Below are 22,918 nucleotides of genomic sequence, written 5' to 3' on the forward strand. Positions count from 1 at the left end.
CTATCTCATGTCTTGTATTCATTTCTTGTTAATGTCTTTCAGAAGAGCTTTAGTGTTTCCATATACAGATCTTACACATCTTTTGTGTTTTTGTTCCTAAATACTTCAGACATTTGTATTGCCATTGTAAGTGGGATCTTTCTTCCATTTTCTAATTAGTTATTGGTGGTATATGGGAAAAGTGTTTGAGGTTTGTGTGCTGCTCTCTTGATTTTGTATTTAGCCACTGTACTGAATTCTCACTACTTCCAGTAAAATCTTAGTTCATTCTCTTAGGCTTCTTTGGCTAATATTTATCATTTAATATGCAAATAATTATGATAGTGTTGTCTCTTCCTTTCCAATGCTTCTACTCTCTCCTTCCTTTCCGCTTTCCTTTTTCTTTTCCTTTTTTTTTTCTTTTTTTCCTTCTCAGGACCTTGTTGTCACCCAGGGTGGAAAGCGGTGGTGGGATCTAGCTCACTGTAACCTCAAACTCCTGGACTTAAGGAATCCTTGTCCTCTGAGTGGCTGGGACTACAGTCAGGCAGCTAATTTAAAAAATGTGTCTGTAGAGACAAGGTCTTGCTGTGTTGCCCAGGCTAGTTTTCCTGCCACTTCAGAGAGAGAAAGGACTCAGGTTTCCTTTTTCTCCTACTTTTAAGAGTTTTTATTAGGAATTATCTGTTGAATGTTATCTAAAACAGTCAATAAAATGTATTAAGTGTCAGCTGAATGCAAGACCCTAAGTTAGATACAGTCAGCCTCTTCATCAGCAGGTCCACATCTTCAGATTCAACTAGATGAGGCTGAATATGTGAAGAAGAAAAAAAACAAAAACAAATACAAATACAAACTACAATATAACAACTATCACCACTGTACAGTATCTATACATTTTATTAGTGATGACTTAAAGTACGTGGGGCAAGGCATGGTGGATCACACTTGTAATCTCAACACTTTGGGAGGCCAACCTGGGAAGCATAGTGAGACCTTGTCTTTATTAAAAATAAAAAATAAATAAAAAAAAAACCAGGTGTGGTGGTATGCATCTGTAGTCCCAGCTACTCAAGTGGCTGAGGTGTGCGGATCACTGGAGCCTAGGAGATTGAGGCTGCAGTGAGCTGCGGTCGTGACACTGCACTCCAGCCTGAGCAACAGAGGGCAATCCTGTTGCTAAGTAAATAAAGTATATGTGGGGATGTGTGTTGGTTACATGCAAATACTGCACCATTATAAGGGATTGAGCATGCACAGATTCTGGTATGGTGTGGCGGCGGTATCCTAGAACCAGTCCACCGCAAGATAGCAAGGATGACTGAACTGTGGAAGAATCAAAGCTCTGTTAAACAGCATACGATTCCTGTCTTCAAACAAGTTATCTCCTCAGGCAGATGAGACTTAAAATGAATAAAAGGAATGAATACAGATTTGGAGATGATGGTTGTTGTGATAGATAATCTTTATTGCGTTTTCTTCCAAAACAGATTTATTCTCACCGAAAGTCATCACAAGAAGATGAAGAAGGATTCTCAAGGTAAATATTAGTTAGGTGATTTTTTTTTTTTCTTTTGAGACAGAGTTTCCCTCTTGTTGCCAGGCTGGAGTGCAGTGGCGCGATCTCAGCTCACCACAACCTCCACTTCCCAGGTTCAAGCGATTCTCCTGCCTCAGCCTCCCGAGTAGCTGGGATTACAGGCATGTGCCGTCACTAGTCTCACGACGTTTTAATTAGAATTTTAGAATTAGAGGAGAGCTTAGAACTCTGCCCTCATTTTTCAGTGAGGAAACTGCCCAAGACAGGACAAATACTTAGTTACCCTCATGCTTAGCCTGGCTCCAGTGAAATTAGCTCCCCAGCCAAAAGCTGAGCTGGATGGAACTAACAAGGACACATCTGTTGTCCCCAGCCCTGTGGGGAGGGACAGGAAGGGGAAAGGTTTTGGTGCCTGTTCCTGCTGACGGTGGGCATCAGGCCAGGCCAGGGTCTTCTTGGAGGCTCTGGGGAAGGGGTAAGGAAGGCCACCGGGTGTGGGAGTGAGGGCACTCGTCTCCTTCAAAGCTGATGGAAGGTAGAATATGTGAGTCCTTCCTCGAAAGTGGCAGGAAACACTACTTTCTCTTTTTTATTTCTTTTTTTTTTTTTGCCTGGATCCTAGAAGTGAGGAAACACTATTTTCTCATCTTACTGATTTTTGGGCCCCACTCTATTCCTTTTATGCAAACCTCACAGAATTTTAACTAGAAAGGCCAGGCAGGATGGCTCACACCTGTAATCCCAGCAGTTTGGGAGGCCGAGGTGGATCACTTGAGGTTAGGAGTTCGAGACCAGCCTCATCAACATGGTGAAACCCCATCTCTACTAATCTCCACTGAAAATACAAATTAGCTGGGTGTGGTGGCGCAGACCTGTAATCCCAGCTACTCAGGAGGCTGAGGCAGGAGAATTGCTTGAACCCAGGAGGCGGAGGTTGCAGTGAGCCAAGATCGCACCATTGCACCCAGCCTGGGGAACAAGAGCAAAACTGTCTCAAGCAAAAAAACAAAAAAAAGGAATTTTAACTACGAGAGACCTTAGACAGTATTTCGTCATATTATGACAGGAAAACTGAGAAAGAAAAAGGGAGAGTTGCCCCATGGTCACACAGTGCACTCTGGCTTTTCCTATTTTATTCAGATTCAAAAAGAATATGTTGTCCTTTAAACTGATTTCACAGCTCACTCACTCACCAGCGACAGCCAGCCATATGAAGACTGTGAGATAGATAACTTGGCTACCTGCACTCAGGCATTTGCTTGAGGTGATCAACTTATAGAATAAAGTATCTAGAAAGAAAAGAACCACTTCATCTCCCACCCCCCATCAAACGATGCCTGTGAGACTAAGTCTGAAGGGGACTGATATAAAATGCTTCTGCCCAGCATGGCTGTGCAATTTGTTCTCTGCACGAGGGCACTTGGCCAAGGGGGTGACTGGGACTGAACATCCTGCCGATGCTCCATGCTGAGCCGCATACAAAGTCCTCCCGGTATATTGTGGGGCCCTTCTGAACAGACATGGAGAATTTCTGAAAGTCCCACATACATGGGATTATTTTCAGGACCCCAGGTATGTGGTCTGCGGTGGTTCTTCTCACTGTGATTATGGACTGAGGTACTCATTTAGTCCTAATAAGACCAGAGAAGTACATTGTGAGAGACGTGGGAAATGGCAGCATCACTCACTATCTTGTGCATGTGTCTCCCCAGGGGCATTTTCAGATTTCTGCCATGTAGGAGATGCTGTTCGCCAAGTGAGACTCAGGTACTTTGGAGGATTCATTGCTGTGGCCAGGGAAAGCACAGGACATGCAAAATTAATACTTCCCTTTCTATCTTCTAGGATGGAGCTTTCTCATTCAGACAGCCGCTGTGGCTTAAAGATATGTGCAAACCTCTCAGTGCCACAAGAGTAAATAACCAGGCAGAGAAGCTGCACAAGAAGTCATCTAATGAGGAGGAGATCCTCAGCAGGGAACCTGGGTAAATGAGGGGCCCTCACAGTTCCCAACTAAAATGAGGAGGGGGTGAGAAGCTTAATTGCTCCTTTCAAGAATCAAAACCTTGGCATTGTTACTCTTACCCCAGGGACAGCGAAGCCCCAACAGAGATGGGGGAGGAGAGTGAAGCCCAGTCATAGGAGAAGAAAGAGTGACCCCAGCCCGCCTCAGGCCTCCTGCAAAAATACGTAGCATAAACAACAAGGGCCATCAGAAAGAAAAGCAGGACTGAAGCCAGCGGTCCACGCATCCACAGAGGCAGCGGGCAGAGGAAGCACAGCGCCGTCGTTCCCTCCCTTGTTTCCCAGTCTTACTAGTCACCCAGACCTGAAAACATATCCTCAGGGGTGGAGATTTTACAATTAAATACTGTTGTTCTCTTGTTCTCGGTGCCCTCTCCCTTGGTTCATCAAGCACCAGTCATAAAATACCACATACTTGACCTCCTGCCCACAGGCAACCTCCCACCTCCTGGCCTCTCTCATGGGATCACGGGGCCTGCCTGCACTGTGGGGCCAAGCCCCGTCTTTTTCCCAAGCCCTCAAGCCCACGCATGAATGTTCATCCAGACTTGGTGGGAGCTTTTCACCCTTACAAGATGGCAAAAGATTCACTTGGTTTTTTAAAAATTTGTTTTTCTTTTTAAAAATCCCAACCCTTGGATAGCAGGGAGATGCTGGAGGGGTAGGGTCAGGAAGAGTATGTGAGAGCAGTAATTTCCCAAGACTGCCCTCTGCGGGACTGTATTTCAGAAAACACACTGGGTGGGGCTACCTCTCCATTCACATGTACTGCCCCAGCCTCTCCCCATCCCCCGCTGATGCACATCCATAGCCGCACTGTTCCACAACGGCAGTAGAATGCTGCAGAAGGCGCAAGGATTCCTCCAGTCCACCTTCAAAGAAAAAGTCACTAATCACATTTGGTAGGTTAGGGAACATTAAACACATTAGTGAGCAGAAGAAAATCTGAATGAACAGGAATTGGTAATCTACCTAACTGAACACAGATGAACTCAGGCGGTTGGTAACAGGAGGTAAAGAACGGCGCTAACTGCAGAACAGCTGCCCCCCACCTTCCCAGGAGCAGTGTGACTGGGAAGCAGCCCCGTGTGCGTGCTAGTAGGGGTTCTAAGCAAAGTGAGCCACCCATCAGTTCCAATGAGTTTGCTGATGCTGGACAAAAGACACCTGTTGTCTAGCTGCCTGCCCCAGTTATCTCCCAAAGTTCTTTACTGAGAATGAAAAGCATCTTTCTCTGTGTAGTGACTTCAGTGGGCCAACAAATATTTGAGTTTAAAGCACAAGACTAAATAGTCATAGGCAGAGCAGCAGCTAACAGTTACAATTTGCTTACTTGATGCTAAACCCTGGGTTAGGCATTTTACAGTCATATCAATTAGCCCAGCAATTCATGGAAGAATAGTTTTTAAATCACCTGACACTTGGGGAGGCCGAGGTGGTCGGTCGGATCACAAGGTCAGGAGATGGAGACCATCCTGGCTAACACGGTGAAACCCTGTCTCTACTAAAAATACAAAAAAAAACTTAGCCGGGCATGGTGGCAGGAGCCTGTAGTCCCAGCTACTCGGGAGGCTGAGGCAGGAGAATGGCGTGAACCCGGGAGGTAGAGCTTGCAGTGAGCCAAGATCACGCCACTGCACTCCAGCCTGGGCAACACAGCGAGACTGTCTCCAAAAAAAAAAAAAAAAAAAAATCATCATCTGACAGGCCGGGTGCAGTGGCTCATGCCTGTAATCCCAGCACTTTGGGAGGCTGAGGCAGGTGAACCACCTGAGGTCAGGGGTTCAACACCACCCTGGACAACATGGAAAAACCCTGTCTCTACTAAAAAAATACAAAAATTAGCTGGAGGTGGTGATGCACGCCTGTAATCCCAGTTACTCAGGAAGCTGAGGGAGGGAGAATTGCTTGAATCTGGGAGGCAGAGGTTGCAGTGAGCTCAGATTGGGCCACTGCACACCAGCCTGGGTAACAGAATGAGAGTTCATCTCAAAAAAAAAAAAAAAAAAAAAAGCCAAGACTAGAGATCCATGCAGTGCTGGGCTCCCGAAGTCTAGATTCCAAGCACTTCCAGGTTCCTATTTTGGCATATTTACATAATTTCACACTTTGATGCTTATAATTTTTTTATATAACCAAAAAAATTTATGAATCTCAAATGTATTTTTTTTTTTTTTCAGAGAGGGTCTTGATCTGTCACCCAGGCTGGACTGTAGTGGTACATTCATAGCTCACTGCAGCCTCAAGCTCTTGGGCTCAAAAGATCCTACCTCAGCCTCCAGAGTAGCTGGGGGTCTACAGGCGTGTACCACCATGCCAGCTACAATTCTTATTATTCCCAAATGCTACCCCACCATATTTCTAAAAACTCCCAAAATAAGATTCTACTTTACCCAGTTTTTACTCTATTGAGCAGTTTTGTCTAAGTCCAGAGTTTTCTGCTGGACCGAACTGTGCATAAACTGTCTCTCCCAGGCTGGTGCCCATCCCTGCCTGTAGCCTGGGAGGGGGAGGGGCGCCGGGGTTGAAGAAAACATGACTGCCTGGGCTAACTCAGTCTCCATCTCACTGATGTCAAATCACAGCTCAGTGGGCCAGCTCTTAAATGAGACCTGAGTGCCAGAGAGGTAGACACAAGGCCAACAGCTACTAAATGAATGAAAATTCAGATTCCAATGAAACCTACTAGAAAAATAAAATATTTTTTAAAAGATGATGAAATAAGGCGATATCTGATTAGAGCAAACATGATGCAGACAGGAAATGCAGCGGTTCAGAGAAGGGAAGGTCAGGCCACCTGGGGAGAGTCCATGAAAAAGATGGAACGTGCCAGACGCTGTGCCTGGTGCTGGGAAAGAGTTGACTAGGACAGCATCCCTTTCCTCAAAGGGCTCCTAGACTCGGGGGAGGGCCGGACATCTGAATACATCCTGAGGAGACAGTGTGGGACGGCACGGTGGCAGTGGAGCCAGCCCTGGTTCTTCTCTTGGTTGGCTGGAAAGGAGTAGATGTAAAGGATGGCTTAGAAGAAGGGAAGTGGAAGAAAAGTTTTCTGAGCTGACAAGAGGAAGGAAAGGCCTTCTAGACAGGACACTACAAAGGCAGAGAAGCCCTAAGCAGAGTGAACACCAGACTCCACAGGTTAAGGGCTCAGTCACACAGGACCGCCCCCACATCAGACCCCAGGTGCAAGGCCAAGCATCACCTATGCATCTGACCAGCTGGCTATAAACGAGGTCCCAACAGCTCCCTCCTCAGGTTTGAACATTTGCTAGAACAGCTCATGGAACCCAGGAAAACAGTTTACTTACTATTGCTGATTTATTACAAAGGATATTTTAAAGGACACAAATGAACAGCCAGATGAAGAGATACACAGGGTGAGGTCTGGAAAGGTCCTTGTGGAGTTGGGGTGCACCACCCTCCCGGCACATGGATGCGTTCGCCAACCCGGAAGCTCTCCAAGGCCTGCCTTTCAAAGAATTTTCTGGAGACTTTATCACATAGTCATGATTGAGCTCCAGCTCCATTCCCTACTCCAGAGGCTGGGGAATGGGGCTGAAAGCACAAAGCTTCCACCCATAGTTAGATCTTTCTGGTGACCAGACCCAAATAAAGAGCCCACCAAGAGTCACCTCATGAGAACAAAGGATGCTTCTATCACCCAGAATATTCCAAGGGATTTAGGAGCTCTGTGTCAGGAACCAGGTTCAAGGACCAAATGTTAGAATAAAAGATGTGCAACCATAAAAAACAGCAAGATCATGTCTTTCACAGGAACACGGATGGAGCTGGAGGCCATTATCCTCAGCAAATTAAGACAGGAACAGAAAACCAAACACTGCATGTTCTTACAAGTGGGAACAAAATGATGAGAACTCAAATACAAAGAAGGGACCAACACACACTAGGCCGTACCTGAGGGTGGAGGGTGGGAGGAGGGAGAGGAGCAGAGAAAACTACTGGGTACTAGTCTTAGTACCTGGGTAACGAAATAATCTGTATAACAAACTGCTGTGACACAAGTTTACCTATATAACGAACGTGCACATGTATCCCATAACCGAAAATAAAAGTTTAAAAAAAAAAAGGAAAAACACCTGGGAGAAAAGAAAAATGATAAATTAAAAAAAAAAAAAAAAGACAATGCTCCTAGCACCCCCATCATTCAGGAATTTCTAAGGGTCTTAGGAGCTTTGTGTTAGGAACTGGGGGCAGAGACCATATATATATTTCTTCTTATGTTACACTACCCCAGATAGGAAAACAGAAATTACCCTAGCTATTTCAAACAAAAAAGGGTTGTATATAGGCAATTAGTGCTTATCACTGGAGGGGCTAGAGGTGGTGAAGGTTGGGGAGGAGGAGGTTGCACCCCTGGCTTTCAGGCTGCTTGATCACAGCTGATTTCCAGAGGGTGGAAGAAGTCAGGAAACTTGGGAAACCGCTGCTGAGGTCCTCGCAGCCCCACGGTCCCCAGGCTGGTGACTGGTGGGGGAGTATGGAGTCCAGCTGACTACCAGAGCCTGCACGCCTGCTGCTATGAGGGAGGAAATGATGACTTCTACCTCCTTTACACATACCAAATTTTTTTTTTTTAGATCTGTGGTCTTGCTATGTTGACCAGGCTGGTCTCGAACTCCTAACCTCAAGTGATCAGCCGACCTTGGCCTCCCAAAGTGATAGGATTACAGGCGTGAGCCACTGTGTCTACCAGGTCTGGTTTTTTTTAACTTTTATTTTCAAATAATTTTAGACTCACTCTTCCGCAAATAACATCTGACACAACCATAGTATATCATCATATCCAGAAAACTGAAATTAGTACGATATTATCAACTAAAGACCTTATATGGATTTCATCAGTTTTTATATAAATCCGTGTGTGTATGCGCATAGTTGTATAAAATTTTATCACGTGAATGGATCTGTGTAATCAGCCACCACAATCACTGTTGTACCACCACAACGAAATTCTTTTGTGCCATGATTTAATAGTAACATCCTCCCTAGAGGCCTAACTCCTAATAACCACTGATCTGTTGTCCATTACTATAATTTTGCCATTTCAAGATTATTCCTATGTCATTTTTAACTTGAGAAAAAAAATTTAATTAGAAAAGAATATTATATAATATTTACTAAAGGACTAATTAACTTCACAAAAATAGATGGCCCTTTAAATTAAAACATTTTAAATTCAAAATAGTCTCTTTATTAACTTATTAGGAATGGAGTCATCAATGAACAGAAATTTCAGCAGGGGAAGCATTAAGAAAACGTGACATACAGAAGTCTTTACCTTGGTTGTGGAGCTGTCACTAGTAAAGAGTCGTGAACTTCTTCGAGGCAGTGCGCTTGGGGGAGATGTAATAGTGGGGCTCAATACCTGAGGTGGTGTACTAAAAAAAACTATAAAGGAAGACATTAATATTTTACTTGATTTATGACCATTAACCATTGTCTCAATTTGGGTATATTTTTAAAACATACATTAATTATGTAAGTACTCTACATCAGTTCTTTTCGTGGTTTCTCCATGAAAACACAGTATTTAAAAATGAGGAACTCAGACTGGCTTTCCTGCTTCTCAGCTTGCAGACGGCCTCTTGTGGGACTTCAGCTTATGATCATAAGTCAGTACTCCTTAATAAACTTTCCTTCATATAAAAAATAAAAATAAAATGACTTGTTACTACAAAATAGTAAAGAATATAACACAGATCTTCACTCTCTCTGAAATTGTTAATTTGAACTAAAAATAATCCTCATAAAATTCTGGATCAATAAATGATAAACACATCTATAAATCAATTATTTTTATCCTTCATTTGCAACTATAACAGATTGGAGAAAAATGAAAAGACAGTTGGGCAAAGACAGTCTAAATGTGGGGTATTTGTCAACAAATAAATACCACTAGAACAATTGATACTTGAGAAGTTATCTCCCTGTAAATTCAAATAGCTACAACAAAGGTTTATTCTGTTCAGAGCAAAAGGAGCCTCTGTACATTTTCACTTTAAAGGCAAACCCCGAGATATAAAGCAGTCTTAGGAGCAAGCAAACCTAAAATCTGAAACAATCGAGAATTGACAGTGGGTAAACTTATGGACTAAAGTATCTAAACTTTATAATTTATGGGAAATCCTACTAGCTACCTGAGTCTGGGTCAAAGAATTTCAGAAAATAAAAAGAGATATATATTTTCATCTTTTATGATATGTACATATATAATATGCATATATACCTCTATATATGCATGTGTGTCTATGTCTCACATACACAAGAATCCTTTTAATCTGCATCTGATAAGCTAGGAGTTTGATAATGAAAGGCTTCCAAAGTTCAAAATTAGATTTCCCTTTATATGGAGAAAATGACACACAAGCTTTCTTGGATGATTTAGCTAAAAGTACTACGCCATTCTAATCATCTCTAAAAAAACTTTCTAAACAGAAAGAACAGACTTCTGCCAGTCATGACAGAGTAACATGGAATACATTTATTCTCCCATTTCAGATAACTACAAACTGAACCAAATATATGGAACAATGGTTTTCAGACACTGGACAATAGGCAAAACATTTCTGAGGACAGCTCTAGGGCCACCGTGCAGGAAAAAAGAATGCAAATAGAGCTCGGTGGTCCCAGTGTGTTGAAAAGAAAATGTTGAGGATTTGAGAAAAGTCAAAGCAGCCAGAATTTGAAGGCAGAGCACCAGAGAGAAGAACGGGCTACGAAGAGGGGAGATCTGCAGAGGGCTTCCCTGGACTCTTCAGTTGAAACTGCTCAGTGTAGGTGTTTGAGTGTTATATAATAAAGAATCTGTCTGGTCCACGCCCCAGGCTCCTGAGATCTACTAAGTTCTTGGAATTCCTCAAGTGACAGGGAAGTCTTTGTTATTCATTGTGAGCTCCTGGGACCCTGCCTGAATTTATGCTAATGAAGTAACTCCTAGGTAGTTTCTGGACGGGGGCTGGCCATGCTGTAAAGGTCAGTCATGTGGTCGGGCGTGGTGGCTCACACATGTAATCCCAGCACTTTGGCAGGCCGGGGCAGGCGGATCACGAGGTCAAGAGATCGAGATCATCCTGGCCAACATGGTGAAACCCCGTCTCTACCAAAAATACAAAAATTAGCTGGGCATGATGGCCAGTGCCTGTAATCCCAGCCACTTGGGAGGCTAAATTCAATCTGTTTAATTCCTGAAACAGAAAATTTCTACCAAGTCATTCACAATATATTATTTAGTTCAGATCATTCTTTGTAGTTTTCATAACATTTTGAACACTAGAATATAAGACACTTACAATTGTGTCCTGGGGTGTTTCCGTAAGAACTGTCTCAGGCTGTCTGTGAGATAAACTATGATTAGGTACTTGTGTTGTGCAAGAGTTGGGCAGACAGTTGCTAAAGTTCTGTAAAGATGTGAATTTAAATGTTTGGTCAAGATCTGGCTTTTCACCTGTGAAGACAAAAAAAAAAAAGTTTGTCTCTGAAGAAGTGAGGATTACATTTTTTTCAGGTATGCATAAGTCAGGAAATAGGCCTTATCCAAAATTTTAAATTCTCCTGTCCACTTCTGCTAATCAAATTTACTCCCTAAAAGCCCATCTATCAATGTATCATAAAAGTTTACTAGTAAGATAAAGCTGTAAATTTAGAAAATAAACTACAAGAACCCTAATTTTAAACATAACAAATCACAGAAAAATGCAGATTTCTGTGTTTGTTTTAAAGCTGAAAATAAGTAGATCTCATTTTTCTCAAAGTAGGAGATGAAGTTGAAGAATTAAAACCCATTACATTTTACAGTGAAGGTTGAAGCCCTTCTCTCTCTCTATATATATAAATATAAATACAACAATGTTGAAAAATGGTCCTTCATGTATCTCAAATGTATTGAGAAATTCTCTCCCTATACTGTTCAGGTCTTGTAAGTTTCTGCTCCAGGCATTCTATTAATTGCATTAGAAATTCTATTAATTATCTTATTCAGAAAGCTATTTTTGCTAGTGTTAAACACACAATATAACCCATTCTAGAGGACACCAGATACTTGAAAGTAGATGGGCTAAACAGAAAATCTACTGCATTTAATCTTTGTGTAATTTTCAGCTATATGATTCTTGAAACATACCTATGATTCTAACTTATTTTTTATTTTCAATTTTAACTTGGAAAAATATTTTTCTTGGGGGTAGATGATCTGTATTGCTCTCCAAAAATTAAGTAGCGGGAAAAAACCCCACCCACCTACCTATTTCACATAATGATTCAAAAGGAGACCAGAGGAAAGGATTTAAACTAAGGCTCTTTTGATAACATTCTGATCCTTTGGCAAGCCGATCTGTCTTGCTGTGGAGAGAAACAAGTAGATTAAATAAGCTACAAACCTCAAAACTTTTATCATAAACTTTTAGTATAAAAAATTAGGTAAAAGTTACAGAAGTTCGGAGAGCACTCTTCGTGATGCTTCTCTAAATTACCAATTTCTCCTATCTACTAATCTCCAAATCAAGTGAAAGCAAATAGAACATGAATCAAAAGAAATGCTTACAAAATAAACTATCGTTGCCTTCTTGAATACTACTATTACTTTAAACTTCCTGTCAGATATTAGAGTTATTAAGGGAGATATGAAAAACATTCAAATTCTTCAGTATTATTATTTTCTCTTTTTGGAACAAGGTCTGGCTGTATCATACAGGCTGGCTTACTGCAACCCGTATTTCCCAGGCTAAAGCCATCCTCCGACTTCAGCCTCCTGAGCAGCTGGGACTACATGTGTATACTACCACATCCAGCTAATTTTTGCTTTTAGAGACCAGGTTTTGCCATGATGCCCAGGTGGGTCTTGAACTCATGAGCTCAGGTGATTTACCTGTCTTGGCCTTCCAAAATGCTGGGATTACAGGTGTGAGCCACCACACCTGGCCTTTTTGTATTTTTTGTAGAGATGGGGTTTTGCCATGTTGCCCAGGCAGGTCTCAAACTCATAAGCTCAAGTGATCTGCCCACCACAGCCTCCCAAAATGCTGGAATTACAGACGTGACCCACCACACTTGGCCTTAATTTTTAACGTAACATTCCCAGTGGTAATTCTGAAAGTGATTTAAATGCTTTAAATATAGCATAAATGATCAGTTTTTTTTTTTCAGGCTTAATTCACTTTATTTTTCTTGTATAAATACGCTATGTTGTAGCCACAGCCGGAGCCTGGATCCTCTGCACAGAGACTCTGGTGTGGGTCTTGAGGAGGTCGTTAGTGAATTCCTGACAGGGAGACTTGGTGAATAGTCTCCTTCCAGAGGTCCGGGGTCAGGTAGTTGTAGGTCTTAGAGATGGCATCAAAGGTGGCCTTGGCGAAGTTGCCCAGGGTGGCAGTGCAGCCCCTGGCTGGGGTATAACCGTCATTGATAGCAGCCATCATGAGCAGCTTCTTGGGCACTGGTGCCGAGAAGATGCCATTGCCCGTGGGGGCAGGGATGAGGCGCACCAGCACAGAGCTGCAGTGGCCTGTCACCTTGCAAGTGACGGTGTGGGGCTTGCCAATCTCATTCCCCAGTAACCTCTCCGCACGGGGACAATGGAGAGCTTGGCCAGGATGATGATGGCCCCACAGATGGCAGTGGCCACCTCCTCCGAGCATTTAACACCCAGACCGATGTGGCCATTGTAGTCCTCGATGGCAACAAACGCCTCGAACCTGGTGCCCTGGCCGGCGCGGGTCTGCTTCTGCATAATCTTCAAAACCTTGTCCTTGAGAGAGGCCCCCAGGAAAAAGTCAACGATCTCAGATTCCTTGATGGGCGGGGAGAAGAGACAGATCTCTTCCAGGGACTTGATCTTCATGTCCTCGACCAGGCGGTCCAGCTTGGTGATGGGAATCTACTCCTTATCCTCAGCCTTGCCTCCATGAGCTCCGTGGCCTCAACCCCGGCCCCATCCACGGCTGCGACCCCGGCCCCGGATGCCACTGCTGAAACCTCTGCGGAAGCCACTGTGGTTCCCCATCCCAGGGTCCCCGGGCCCCCCACCCCCGGCTACACTGGCATCATTCACCATTTGGTGTGTTCTCAGATGAGAGTTTTTCTTTTTTTAAAAACAAAGTAGAGGTGGTAGGTCTTTTTCCTCCCCTCCCCACTCAAGATCTGTTTGTGGAGGATCTGTTTCCTTAATGAAAAGGAAATTTTATGTTTCTTTGTAAATCAGGTGTGTAAACGCTTACATATGGAATCTGGACAATATTCCTGGGAAAATTTATACTTGGAAAAATCTGGGGATTATCAGAACAGTATTGCTGCCTCTTTAGATTTTTTTTTTTTTTTTTTTTTTAGAATCTGGCTCTGTTGCCCAGGCTGGACAACAATCTCAACTCACTGCAACCTCCACCTCCTGGGTTCAAGTGATTCTCATGCCTCAGCCTCCCGAGTAGGTGGGATTACAGGTGCACACCACCATGCTGGCTAATTTTTATATTTTAGTGGAGACAGGATTTCACCATGTTGGCCAGGCTGTTCTCGAAGTCCTGGACTCAAGTGATCCGCCCGCCACAGCCTCCCAAAGTGTTGGGATTACAGGTGTGAGCCACAGCACATGGTCGCTAATTATTCAATAGAGAGATGAAAGGGGACAAAGATGTAAGAAAAGTAAACTGCTGGGGTACTCGAAATTTAGATCAAAGTTTTTATTAAAATTGAATGATACACACAAAACCTAGCCAGAAGTTTCCTAAAGAACTGGCGTAAAAAATATTATTTAAGTGGTATTGGGAAGAAATAGGTTAATTTAGGAATCAGACTTAGTATCAGTTGTATCCTAAACATAGAAGTCTCATGTGCTATAATAGACAAAAAGACTAAAAAATGTTTATCCTGGAGATAGAAAAGAAAACCTAACACACCTTAGCTACAAAACCACATATATATGTATAGATTACTAGGTGCAATTCTGGTATATAATGGCTAACATGAAAAGCCAGGATTGGGGTAGGGTTGTTCCACTTTTGATACTCAATCTTTAAATCTTGATGATGAATAAAAATAACCCTTGGCCGGGTGTTGTGGCTCATGCCTGTAATCCCAGCGTTTTGGGAGGCTGAGGTGCTAGGACTGCTTGAGCCCAGGAGCTTAAGACCAGCCTGGGCAACATAGGGAGACCCCATATCTACCAAAATCAGAAAAATATAAAAGAACCCATCCATAGTCCTCTGAAGAAGAAGAAAAAAAAACTTCCTTCTTTACATATATGTATACATACACACACATACCTTTCTGAGGAACTGATTTAACTGCAACTTTAAAAAAAAACTTTATTAATGATTTTATCTTAAAATAATAATACACATATAGTTCAGTGCCACATGACATTCTGTTCAAGGACAGATCACATGTATGACAATAGTCCCATAAGATTATTTGTTTTGTTTTGAGATGGGGTTTCACTCTGGTTGCCCAGGCTGGAGTGCAATGGCATGATCTCAGCTCACTGCAACCTCTACTTCCCGAGTTCAAGTGATTCTCCTGTTTCAGCCTCCCCAGTAGCTGGGATTACAGGCTTATGCCACCAGGCCCAGCTAATTTTTGCATTTTTAGTTGAGGTGGGGTTTCACCATGTTGGCCAGGCTGGTCTCAAACTCCTGACCTCAAGGGATCCAACCATCTCAAAGTGCAAGGATTACACGTGTGAGCCACCATGTCCAGCTGTCTTTCAAACATAGCTATATCCTATAGCTTTTCTCAACCAAATCATTGTATATCCTCCCTACTTTCCCAACACCATTTAATGAAAATCAAACAAAAAAATTTTTTTAATTGCCTACTAAGTTTAGACCATTTAAATTGGTTGAAAAGCACAGGTTGGATGACCATAGTTCTCTGATTTTCTATGAAGATTCAAATTTCAAAGAGTCTATCTTGCTAAACTCTCTTATATATATGTGTATATGTATATACACACATACACATATATATACACACATTCATACCAGTTTTAGGTCCAAAAAACTATGGCAATCATAGCCATAAGGAAAACAGACCAAAAATATGACCCAGGCACAATGGCTGACACCTGTAATCCCAGCACTTCACGAGGCCGAGGCAGGTGAATCACTTGAGGCTAGAAGTTTGAGACCAGCCTGGCCAACATGGTGAAACCTCATCTCCACCAATAATACAAAAATTAGCCAGGCATGATGGTGCACGCCTATAATCCCAGCTACTTGGGAGGCTGAGACATGAGAATTGCTTGAACCCGGGAGGCGGAGGCTGCAGTGAGCTGAGATCATGCCACTCCAGCATGGGTGACAGAGCGAGACTCTGTTTCAAGAAACAAAAACAAAACAAACAACAACAACAAAAACAAGAAAAATAGACCCAAAGTGTTCAGCAGAGAGAAAAACATTAAAGAGTGAAAACTTATTATGTATCTGATCTATACTAAATATGCATATTCTATAAACACGTATATTCTACACTTTGCATGAATATTTCAAAACTAAACAAAGAATTAACCTACCAGGTTTTAGAAACCATCTCTACTTAGAAAAATTTCTTCTAAAAATAAACTTCTGGCCGGGCGCGGTGGCTCAAGCCTGTAATCCCAGCACTTTGGGAGGCCGAGACCGGCAGATCACGAGGTCAGGAGATCGAGACCATCCTGGCTAACACAGTGAAACCCCGTCTCTACTAAAAAATACAAAAAAATAGCCGGGCGCGGTGGCGGGCGCCTGTAGTCCCAGCTGCTCGGGAGGCTGAGGCAGGAGAATGGTGTAAACCCGGGAGGCGGAGCTTGCAGTGAGCTGAGATCCGGCCACTGCACTCCAGCCTGGGCGACAGAGCAAGACTCCGTCTCAAAAAATAAATAAATAAATAAATAAATAAATAAATAAATAAATAAATAAACTTCTTTCAAATAAGCAAAATAAAGCATTATAAAACTTAATTACCATACAGGCATAGGATATAGTGAGCTGTATAGTTACAAATATATAGTAAAGTACAGATCTAGATAATGAATATATGAGTATTTACTGTATAATTCATTCTTTTTTTTTTCTTTTGAGAAAAAAAACTCTTGCTCTGTTGCCCAGGCTGGAGTGCAGTTCACGATCTGGGCTCACTGCAACCTCTGCCTCCCAGGTTCAAGCAATTCTCCTGCCTCAGCCTCCCAAGTAGCTGGGATTACAGGCCTGCAATACCATGCCTGGCTAATTTTTATATTTTTACTAGATACGGTGTTTCACCATGTTGGTCAGGCTGGTAACTGTATACTTCTTTCAACCTTTCTGTACATTTGAAATTTTTTATAAAATATTGAGGAAAAATGGAGAAAAAAATTTAACTATCAAAAATAGAATTAAACTCTCCTAGACATGCATGTATATAAAAACCAGAGAGCTATACATTAGAAATGAAGTATTTTGTTTGAGAGGTTAACATCAAGTCCAAGTCATCAGGACAGGCTACGATTCTGAAATTCTTATTATCATGCTGCAAATTATTCTTGGCTATTATCAGAACACCCGTAGATTCCATTGTTTTCATCTGACAAAACTCCAAATTAGCTGGGCGCAGTGGATCACGCCTGTAATCCCAGCACTTTGGGAGGCTGTAGGTGGAAAAATCATGAGGTCAAGAGATCAAGACCATCCTGGCCAACATGGTGAAACCCCTTCTCTACTAAAAATACAAAAATTAGCTGGGTGTGGTGGTGCATGCCTATAGTCTCAGCTATTCGAGAGGCTGAGGCAGAATCGCTTGAACCAGGAAGGCAGAGGCTGCAGTGAGCCAAGATCATGCCACTGTACTCCAGCCTGGCGGCAGAGCCAGACTCCATCTCACGAAAAAAAAAAAAAAAAAAAGAACCTCCAAGTTACAGAACACTATTAGATATTATTTTGGGTATTTACCTGGACTGGGTGGTCCTAAACTATCATAGCCAAGATTTTGGTTACCAGAGAGAACAAATAAAGATAACGGTGGGGGACTGGTGTTTTAATGGGGGATTCGTCTATCTGAATGTTCAATTCACTGACAATACACTCCTTAAAAAGATGCTGAGGGGATTAAAGAATTGTAAAATACCTCGCTGAGCACCTGGCCCACAGTAGGCACTCAAAAATGTTAGTTACCCCTTCTCTTCCCCATCAATTTTCAATTCTTGTGAATCCCTCCTCTTCTAGTACCACGTTGACGTTGTGCCTTAACAAAAAAAAAAAAAAAAAAAAAAAGGAAAGAAAGAAAAATATATTTATGTCATTTTTGGGGTCCAGATCTCACCATTAAATCCAAGGTGCAACTCATCTTACTTCCATGTACTCCGTGTAATACTAAGAGGATAACTGCAGGTTGCAAGGCAATCTCACAGCACACAAATTTTAGTCATCTAACTCTCTAAGAACATATTGTGGCCTAAAGCTCAATGCTCTCTTTGTTGTTCTCAATTACTACAAAAGGTTTAACTACTTTTTAAAAGTACATTACATGAATTATACTGAGATAGAACATGCTCATTGTAGGAAATGCAAAAAATATGAAAAGGAAACCAACTACAATTCTACTATGCTGACTGGTCATTTGTCAATGATAAAAGCTGATCCAGTTGGTTATTTAGAGGAAGAGAATTTAAGTATCCCAACGACCCAGGCACAGTTTTTGCATGGTACTTTACTTAATTCTCCATGATGACAAGTACCAATTGCCCTATATGAACATTTTTAGTTTTTTACATTCCCCCAAATCAGACCACTTAACACTTTTGATTATCCATTCCTGTTTTGATTTTGTTCTTTAATTAGGATTACACTGCATATATAATTTTATACACAGACAAGCTCCCCCTGGAAAATATCTTTTTTGTTTTTGTTTTTATTTTTTATTCCGGGAAATATTTCTAATTCAACATACTTTATAAAATCATATCTCACATTGTCTTTTAGGGGTCTGAAGATTGTTCTCTGTTATTGTACTAAAACACAGGAGAGCAAAAAGGGATTTATCTATTTTAATGTCATGACTCATACAAGGAAATTAAGGGGGAAAGTAAGCTGGCTGAAATTAATACAATATCCTATGATTTGATCTATAGGGAGGGGAGAGTAAGATGGAGATTGTGTTATTGCAATTACTGATCCCCCAGAGACTTCTGAACACTGAAACTTTTCTAATAAAAAAATTACACATTTTTCTAAACAGATCTAAAAGAGGAATACTTCTAACAAATATGAATAAACATAATTCACAGTAACTAAAAATGCTTTTTTCTGAAGACAAAATATATTTGTGCCCAACAGTATTTATATATGAGAGCCTATCATTCTCCAAAAATATGCATGAATTCACAGGAATATTGATGTAGAACATGTGAGAACAAGCTTGGATATAGCTATCTGGGTATCTTTATTAAATATAAACATTCCATTTTTAAGCAAATGGAGAATGGGGAAAATTAATAGGATTATACGTATAGCAGATAATGTATGCAGAAGAGCAGAACTCAGAACCAGGCACTTGAAAGTGTACTTGCAGAATCTTACCTAATCATTTTATCCAAGTTAAAACTGAAAAGGCACTACAGTCGGCCCTCCGTGGCCAAAGGGTCTGCATCCTTGGATTCAACCAACCTCAAATTGAAAATACAGTATTCTCAGGATGCAGAATCCTTGGATATGGAATGTCACCTTTTCATATCAGCAGGTTCCACAGGGCCGACTGCAGGACTTGAGCATCCACGGATTTTGCTATTTGCAGAGGGTTCTGGAAGCAATCCCTGAGAATACTGAGGGATAGCTATATTAGAAAACACAGGGGCCAGGCTTGGTGGCTCACACCTGTAATCCCAGCACTTTGGGAGGGAGGCCGAGGCGGGCAGATCACGAGGTCAGGAGATCGAGACCATCCTGGCTAACACGGTGAAACCCCATCTTTACTAAAAATACAAAAAATTAGCTGGGCGAGGTGGCGGGCGCCTGTAGTCCCAGCTACTGGGGAGGCTGAGGCAGGAGAATGGCGTGAACCCGGGAGGCAGAGTTTGCGGAGCCAAGACTACACCACTGCACTCCAGCTTGGGAGACAGAGCAAGACTCAATCTCAAAAAAAAAAAAAAAAGGAAAAAAGGAAAGCACAGGTAGTATTTATTAAACATGCACAGAATACATCTGGCAGGATAAAAAAAAATATAGCAATAACGATTGCCTCTGGGGCAAGGAAGGTCAGATTGGAGATTATGAAGGAGAAAGATTCATTTTTCACAGCATACCCTTTTATACTATTTAAACTTTTAAGATATATATGTATTTATAACTTAGAAAAAAAAAAGAAAAGAGGAGTTGAGTAACAAAATAAATAAGGTGACATTGTATTATAACCTAATAAATATCCAATTATAACCCAATAAGTATAAATATCCATGAATCTATACTCATAGAAATAAATGTCTGAAAAAAATAAATAAATCTTCTGTGTAGAAAAATCCCAAATAATTGATGTAGATATTGCCCCTTCAAGAAGGTAGAACGTAACTCCCCACCCACCAAGTGTGGCTGTTTACAGTGACTTACAGTATTGGGGGTTTGAGGAGATGGGGGAGGATGTGGGGAAACCTGACAAACACTGCCTCACCCACAGGACCAAGGTTAACATCATCAGTGATAAGTCACGAGGACAGCATGCACTCTTGATAAGAAGATGAGAACTGCACTTCACCTCTGTGGTCTTCCTCCCCAAAATGCAAAAACCTAGGCTGACCATGAGAAAAACCCATAATGATGGCTTTCTACAAAATACCTAACCAGTACTCCTCCAAACTGTCAAGGCCATCAAAAACAAGGAACGTCTGAGAAACCGATAATCCAGAGGAAAACATGATGACTAAATATCATGTGGTATAGGATGATGAGGCAGAAAAAGGGCATCAGGTCAAAACTAAGGAAATCTGAATGAAGTATGGACCTGAGTTAGTAACAGTGTATCAATACTGGTCCATTAGTTGTAACAAATATCCCACACTAAACTAAGACGTTAATAACAGGGGTAACCAAGTACAGGATATATGGAAACCCTCTATTATCTCTGGAACTTTTGCATAAATCTAATTTACTCTAAATTTAAAATTTTTATTTTTTGCAAAAGGCAAAACGTTCAAAAAGAATATTATTTCTTAAAATTAAAAGTTGGAGGCTGGGCGTGGTGGCTCACGCCTGTAATCCCAGCACTTTGGGAGGCCGAGGTGGGAGGATGACGAAGTCAGGAGATCGACACCATCTTGGCTAACACAATGAAACCCCGTATCTACTAAAAATACAAAAAATTAGCCGGGTGTGGTGGTGGGCGCCTGTAGTCCCAGCTACTCAGGAGGCTGAGGCAGGAGAATGGCTTGAATCCGGGAGGCGGAGCTTGCAGTGAGTTGAGATCATGCCACTCCAGCCTAGGCGAGAGTCAGAGACTCTGTCTCAAAAACAACAACAAAAAAAATTAAAAGCTGGAATGCCAAAAAAGTTTAAAAAGATACTTGAATTAAAGAAACAAACTAACATATTGGGGAATATTAGTGATGACCCAAGGCAGAAATAAAACACTAAAATGTATAGCATCCCTAATTTACGTGGGAATGAACAAAGTTCTCTTGGGAAAATGAAATACGGAGAACCAAAGTAAAATATACACACAGCCACGCACTGCACAATGTTTTGGTCAACCATGAACCATGTACATGATGGTGATCCCATAAGATTTTATGTATTACCTTTTTAAACGTTTAGATATGGTTAAATACACAAATACTTACTGTTGTGCTACAACTGCTTATGGGATTCAGTACAGTCACATGACGTACAGGTTTGCAGCCTAGCAGCAATAGGCTATGCCGTATAACCTAGGTGTACAGGAAACCCTACCATCTAGGTTTGTATAAGTGTACTCTATGATGTTCACACAATCATGACATTGCCAAATGACACATTTTTCAGAATGTATCCCCATCATTAAGCAATGCAAGACTGTACTTGAAAATTTTAATCTATTTTCAAATTTTGCAGTGATTTCATACAACAGTTTAGCTCAGACTTAACAAAAATAAAATGAGAAAATGCCCTCTCACCATTAGCTGCCGCCAGAAAGGATTTGTTACTGCCCCGAGCCTTATCGGTCAGGCCTTCGGTTATATCCATGTGTCGGTGGATTTCTTCACGCATTTCTTCCAGAATTTTGCAGATCTCTGCTTCCCAATAATCTTTGTTCAGACAGTCAATTAATTCTGCAAGCTGGACCTTTGTGCTGTAGTACCAAATTTTCTTTTCATTTTCATTTCTGTATCTTCTTCTCTATTTAAAAATGGGGGGAAATACTTTATATGGTTGACATAATGCCGCTTATCTGACAGTTTCATCTACCCAGTGAAAAGTTAAAACAAAGCTTATGCACTAAAACTCAATATATGTGCTCACAAGAGATCCCTGCAGGTCTTACTCAAACTAGATTGACTCTGAGAAAGGACATCTAAAAAACATGACACAAAGAAAGATGACCTCAAAATTCAGAACCACGTGAGAGTACTCTGTGGAAGCCAGTTTCAGCTACATCTCAATCAACTTTAAGATCATCAATGTAACAATGAGCAGAATGTATTTAGAATTATTTTATTTTATTTATTTATTGAGACAGAATTTTGCTCGTTGTCCAGGCTGGAGTGCAGCGGCGCGATCTCAGCTCACTGCAACCTCTGCCTCCCGGGTTCAAGCGATTCTCCTGCCTCAGCCTCCAGAATAGCTGGGACTGCAGGCATGTGCCACCACGCCCGGCTAATTTTTGTACTTTTAGTAGAGATGGAGTTTCATCATGTTGGCCAATATGTTCTACCTTTCCTGACTTTGTTATCCGCCCACCTTGGCCTACCAAAGTGCTGGGATTACAGGCATGAGTCACCGCACCCTGCCTAGAATTATTTTAGAATAAAACAAATTTATTTTAGAGACAGAGTCTCACTTTGTCACCCAGGCACCATCATGGCTCACTGTGTACTCAGACTCCTAGGTTCAAGCAATTCTCCTGACTCAGCCTCCCAAGTAGCTAGGACTACAGACATGTGCCGCCATACCCCGCTAACTTTATAATATAGTTTAGAAATATTTCCATCAAAATGGTGTAAATGTTTGCTAAGTTCTGGTTCTTGAAGGAGTTTTCTCAAATAATATCTCATCCCTCTTCTTTACTTCTGGACAATCGAAGCCCAAACTGGAGAGAAGAGGAGCTTCCTCTCCTGCCTAAAACTCTCCTAAGGTTTCATTCACTTTTAATGGATTTAAAGACTTCAACAGAGATGGTCACTAACTTAAAAGAAACAAGGCAAATTAATGTCTAAGACTAGACATA

The 22,918-nt window shown here is 41.6% G+C and overlaps 1 protein-coding gene across 16 annotated transcripts in view; it reads left to right on the plus strand.

Moving 5' to 3' along the window:
• Window positions 1-22,918, plus strand: part of LOC105469580 (leucine-rich repeat-containing protein 37A3-like) — a 200,424-nt gene that overhangs the window by 112,987 nt on the left and 64,519 nt on the right. Inside the window, exons 11-14 of one of the 16 annotated variants that reach the window (XM_071083363.1) lie at window positions 1,470-1,519; window positions 3,232-3,286; window positions 3,365-3,504; window positions 3,610-3,905. The exons of 14 other annotated variants lie outside the window; for them this stretch is intronic. In XM_071083363.1, coding sequence (XP_070939464.1) covers window positions 1,470-1,519; window positions 3,232-3,286; window positions 3,365-3,504; window positions 3,610-3,661 — 297 coding nt within the window. In that variant the 3' untranslated portion in view covers window positions 3,662-3,905. Of the gene's footprint in view, window positions 1-1,469; window positions 1,520-3,231; window positions 3,287-3,364; window positions 3,505-3,609; window positions 3,906-22,918 lie in introns of those variants that run through there. One more of the 16 variants, XR_011615922.1, reaches the window with a different exon arrangement.

This window comes from Macaca nemestrina, chromosome 17 (genome assembly GCF_043159975.1).
Source record: "Macaca nemestrina isolate mMacNem1 chromosome 17, mMacNem.hap1, whole genome shotgun sequence".
Taxonomy (NCBI): domain Eukaryota; kingdom Metazoa; phylum Chordata; class Mammalia; order Primates; family Cercopithecidae; genus Macaca; species Macaca nemestrina.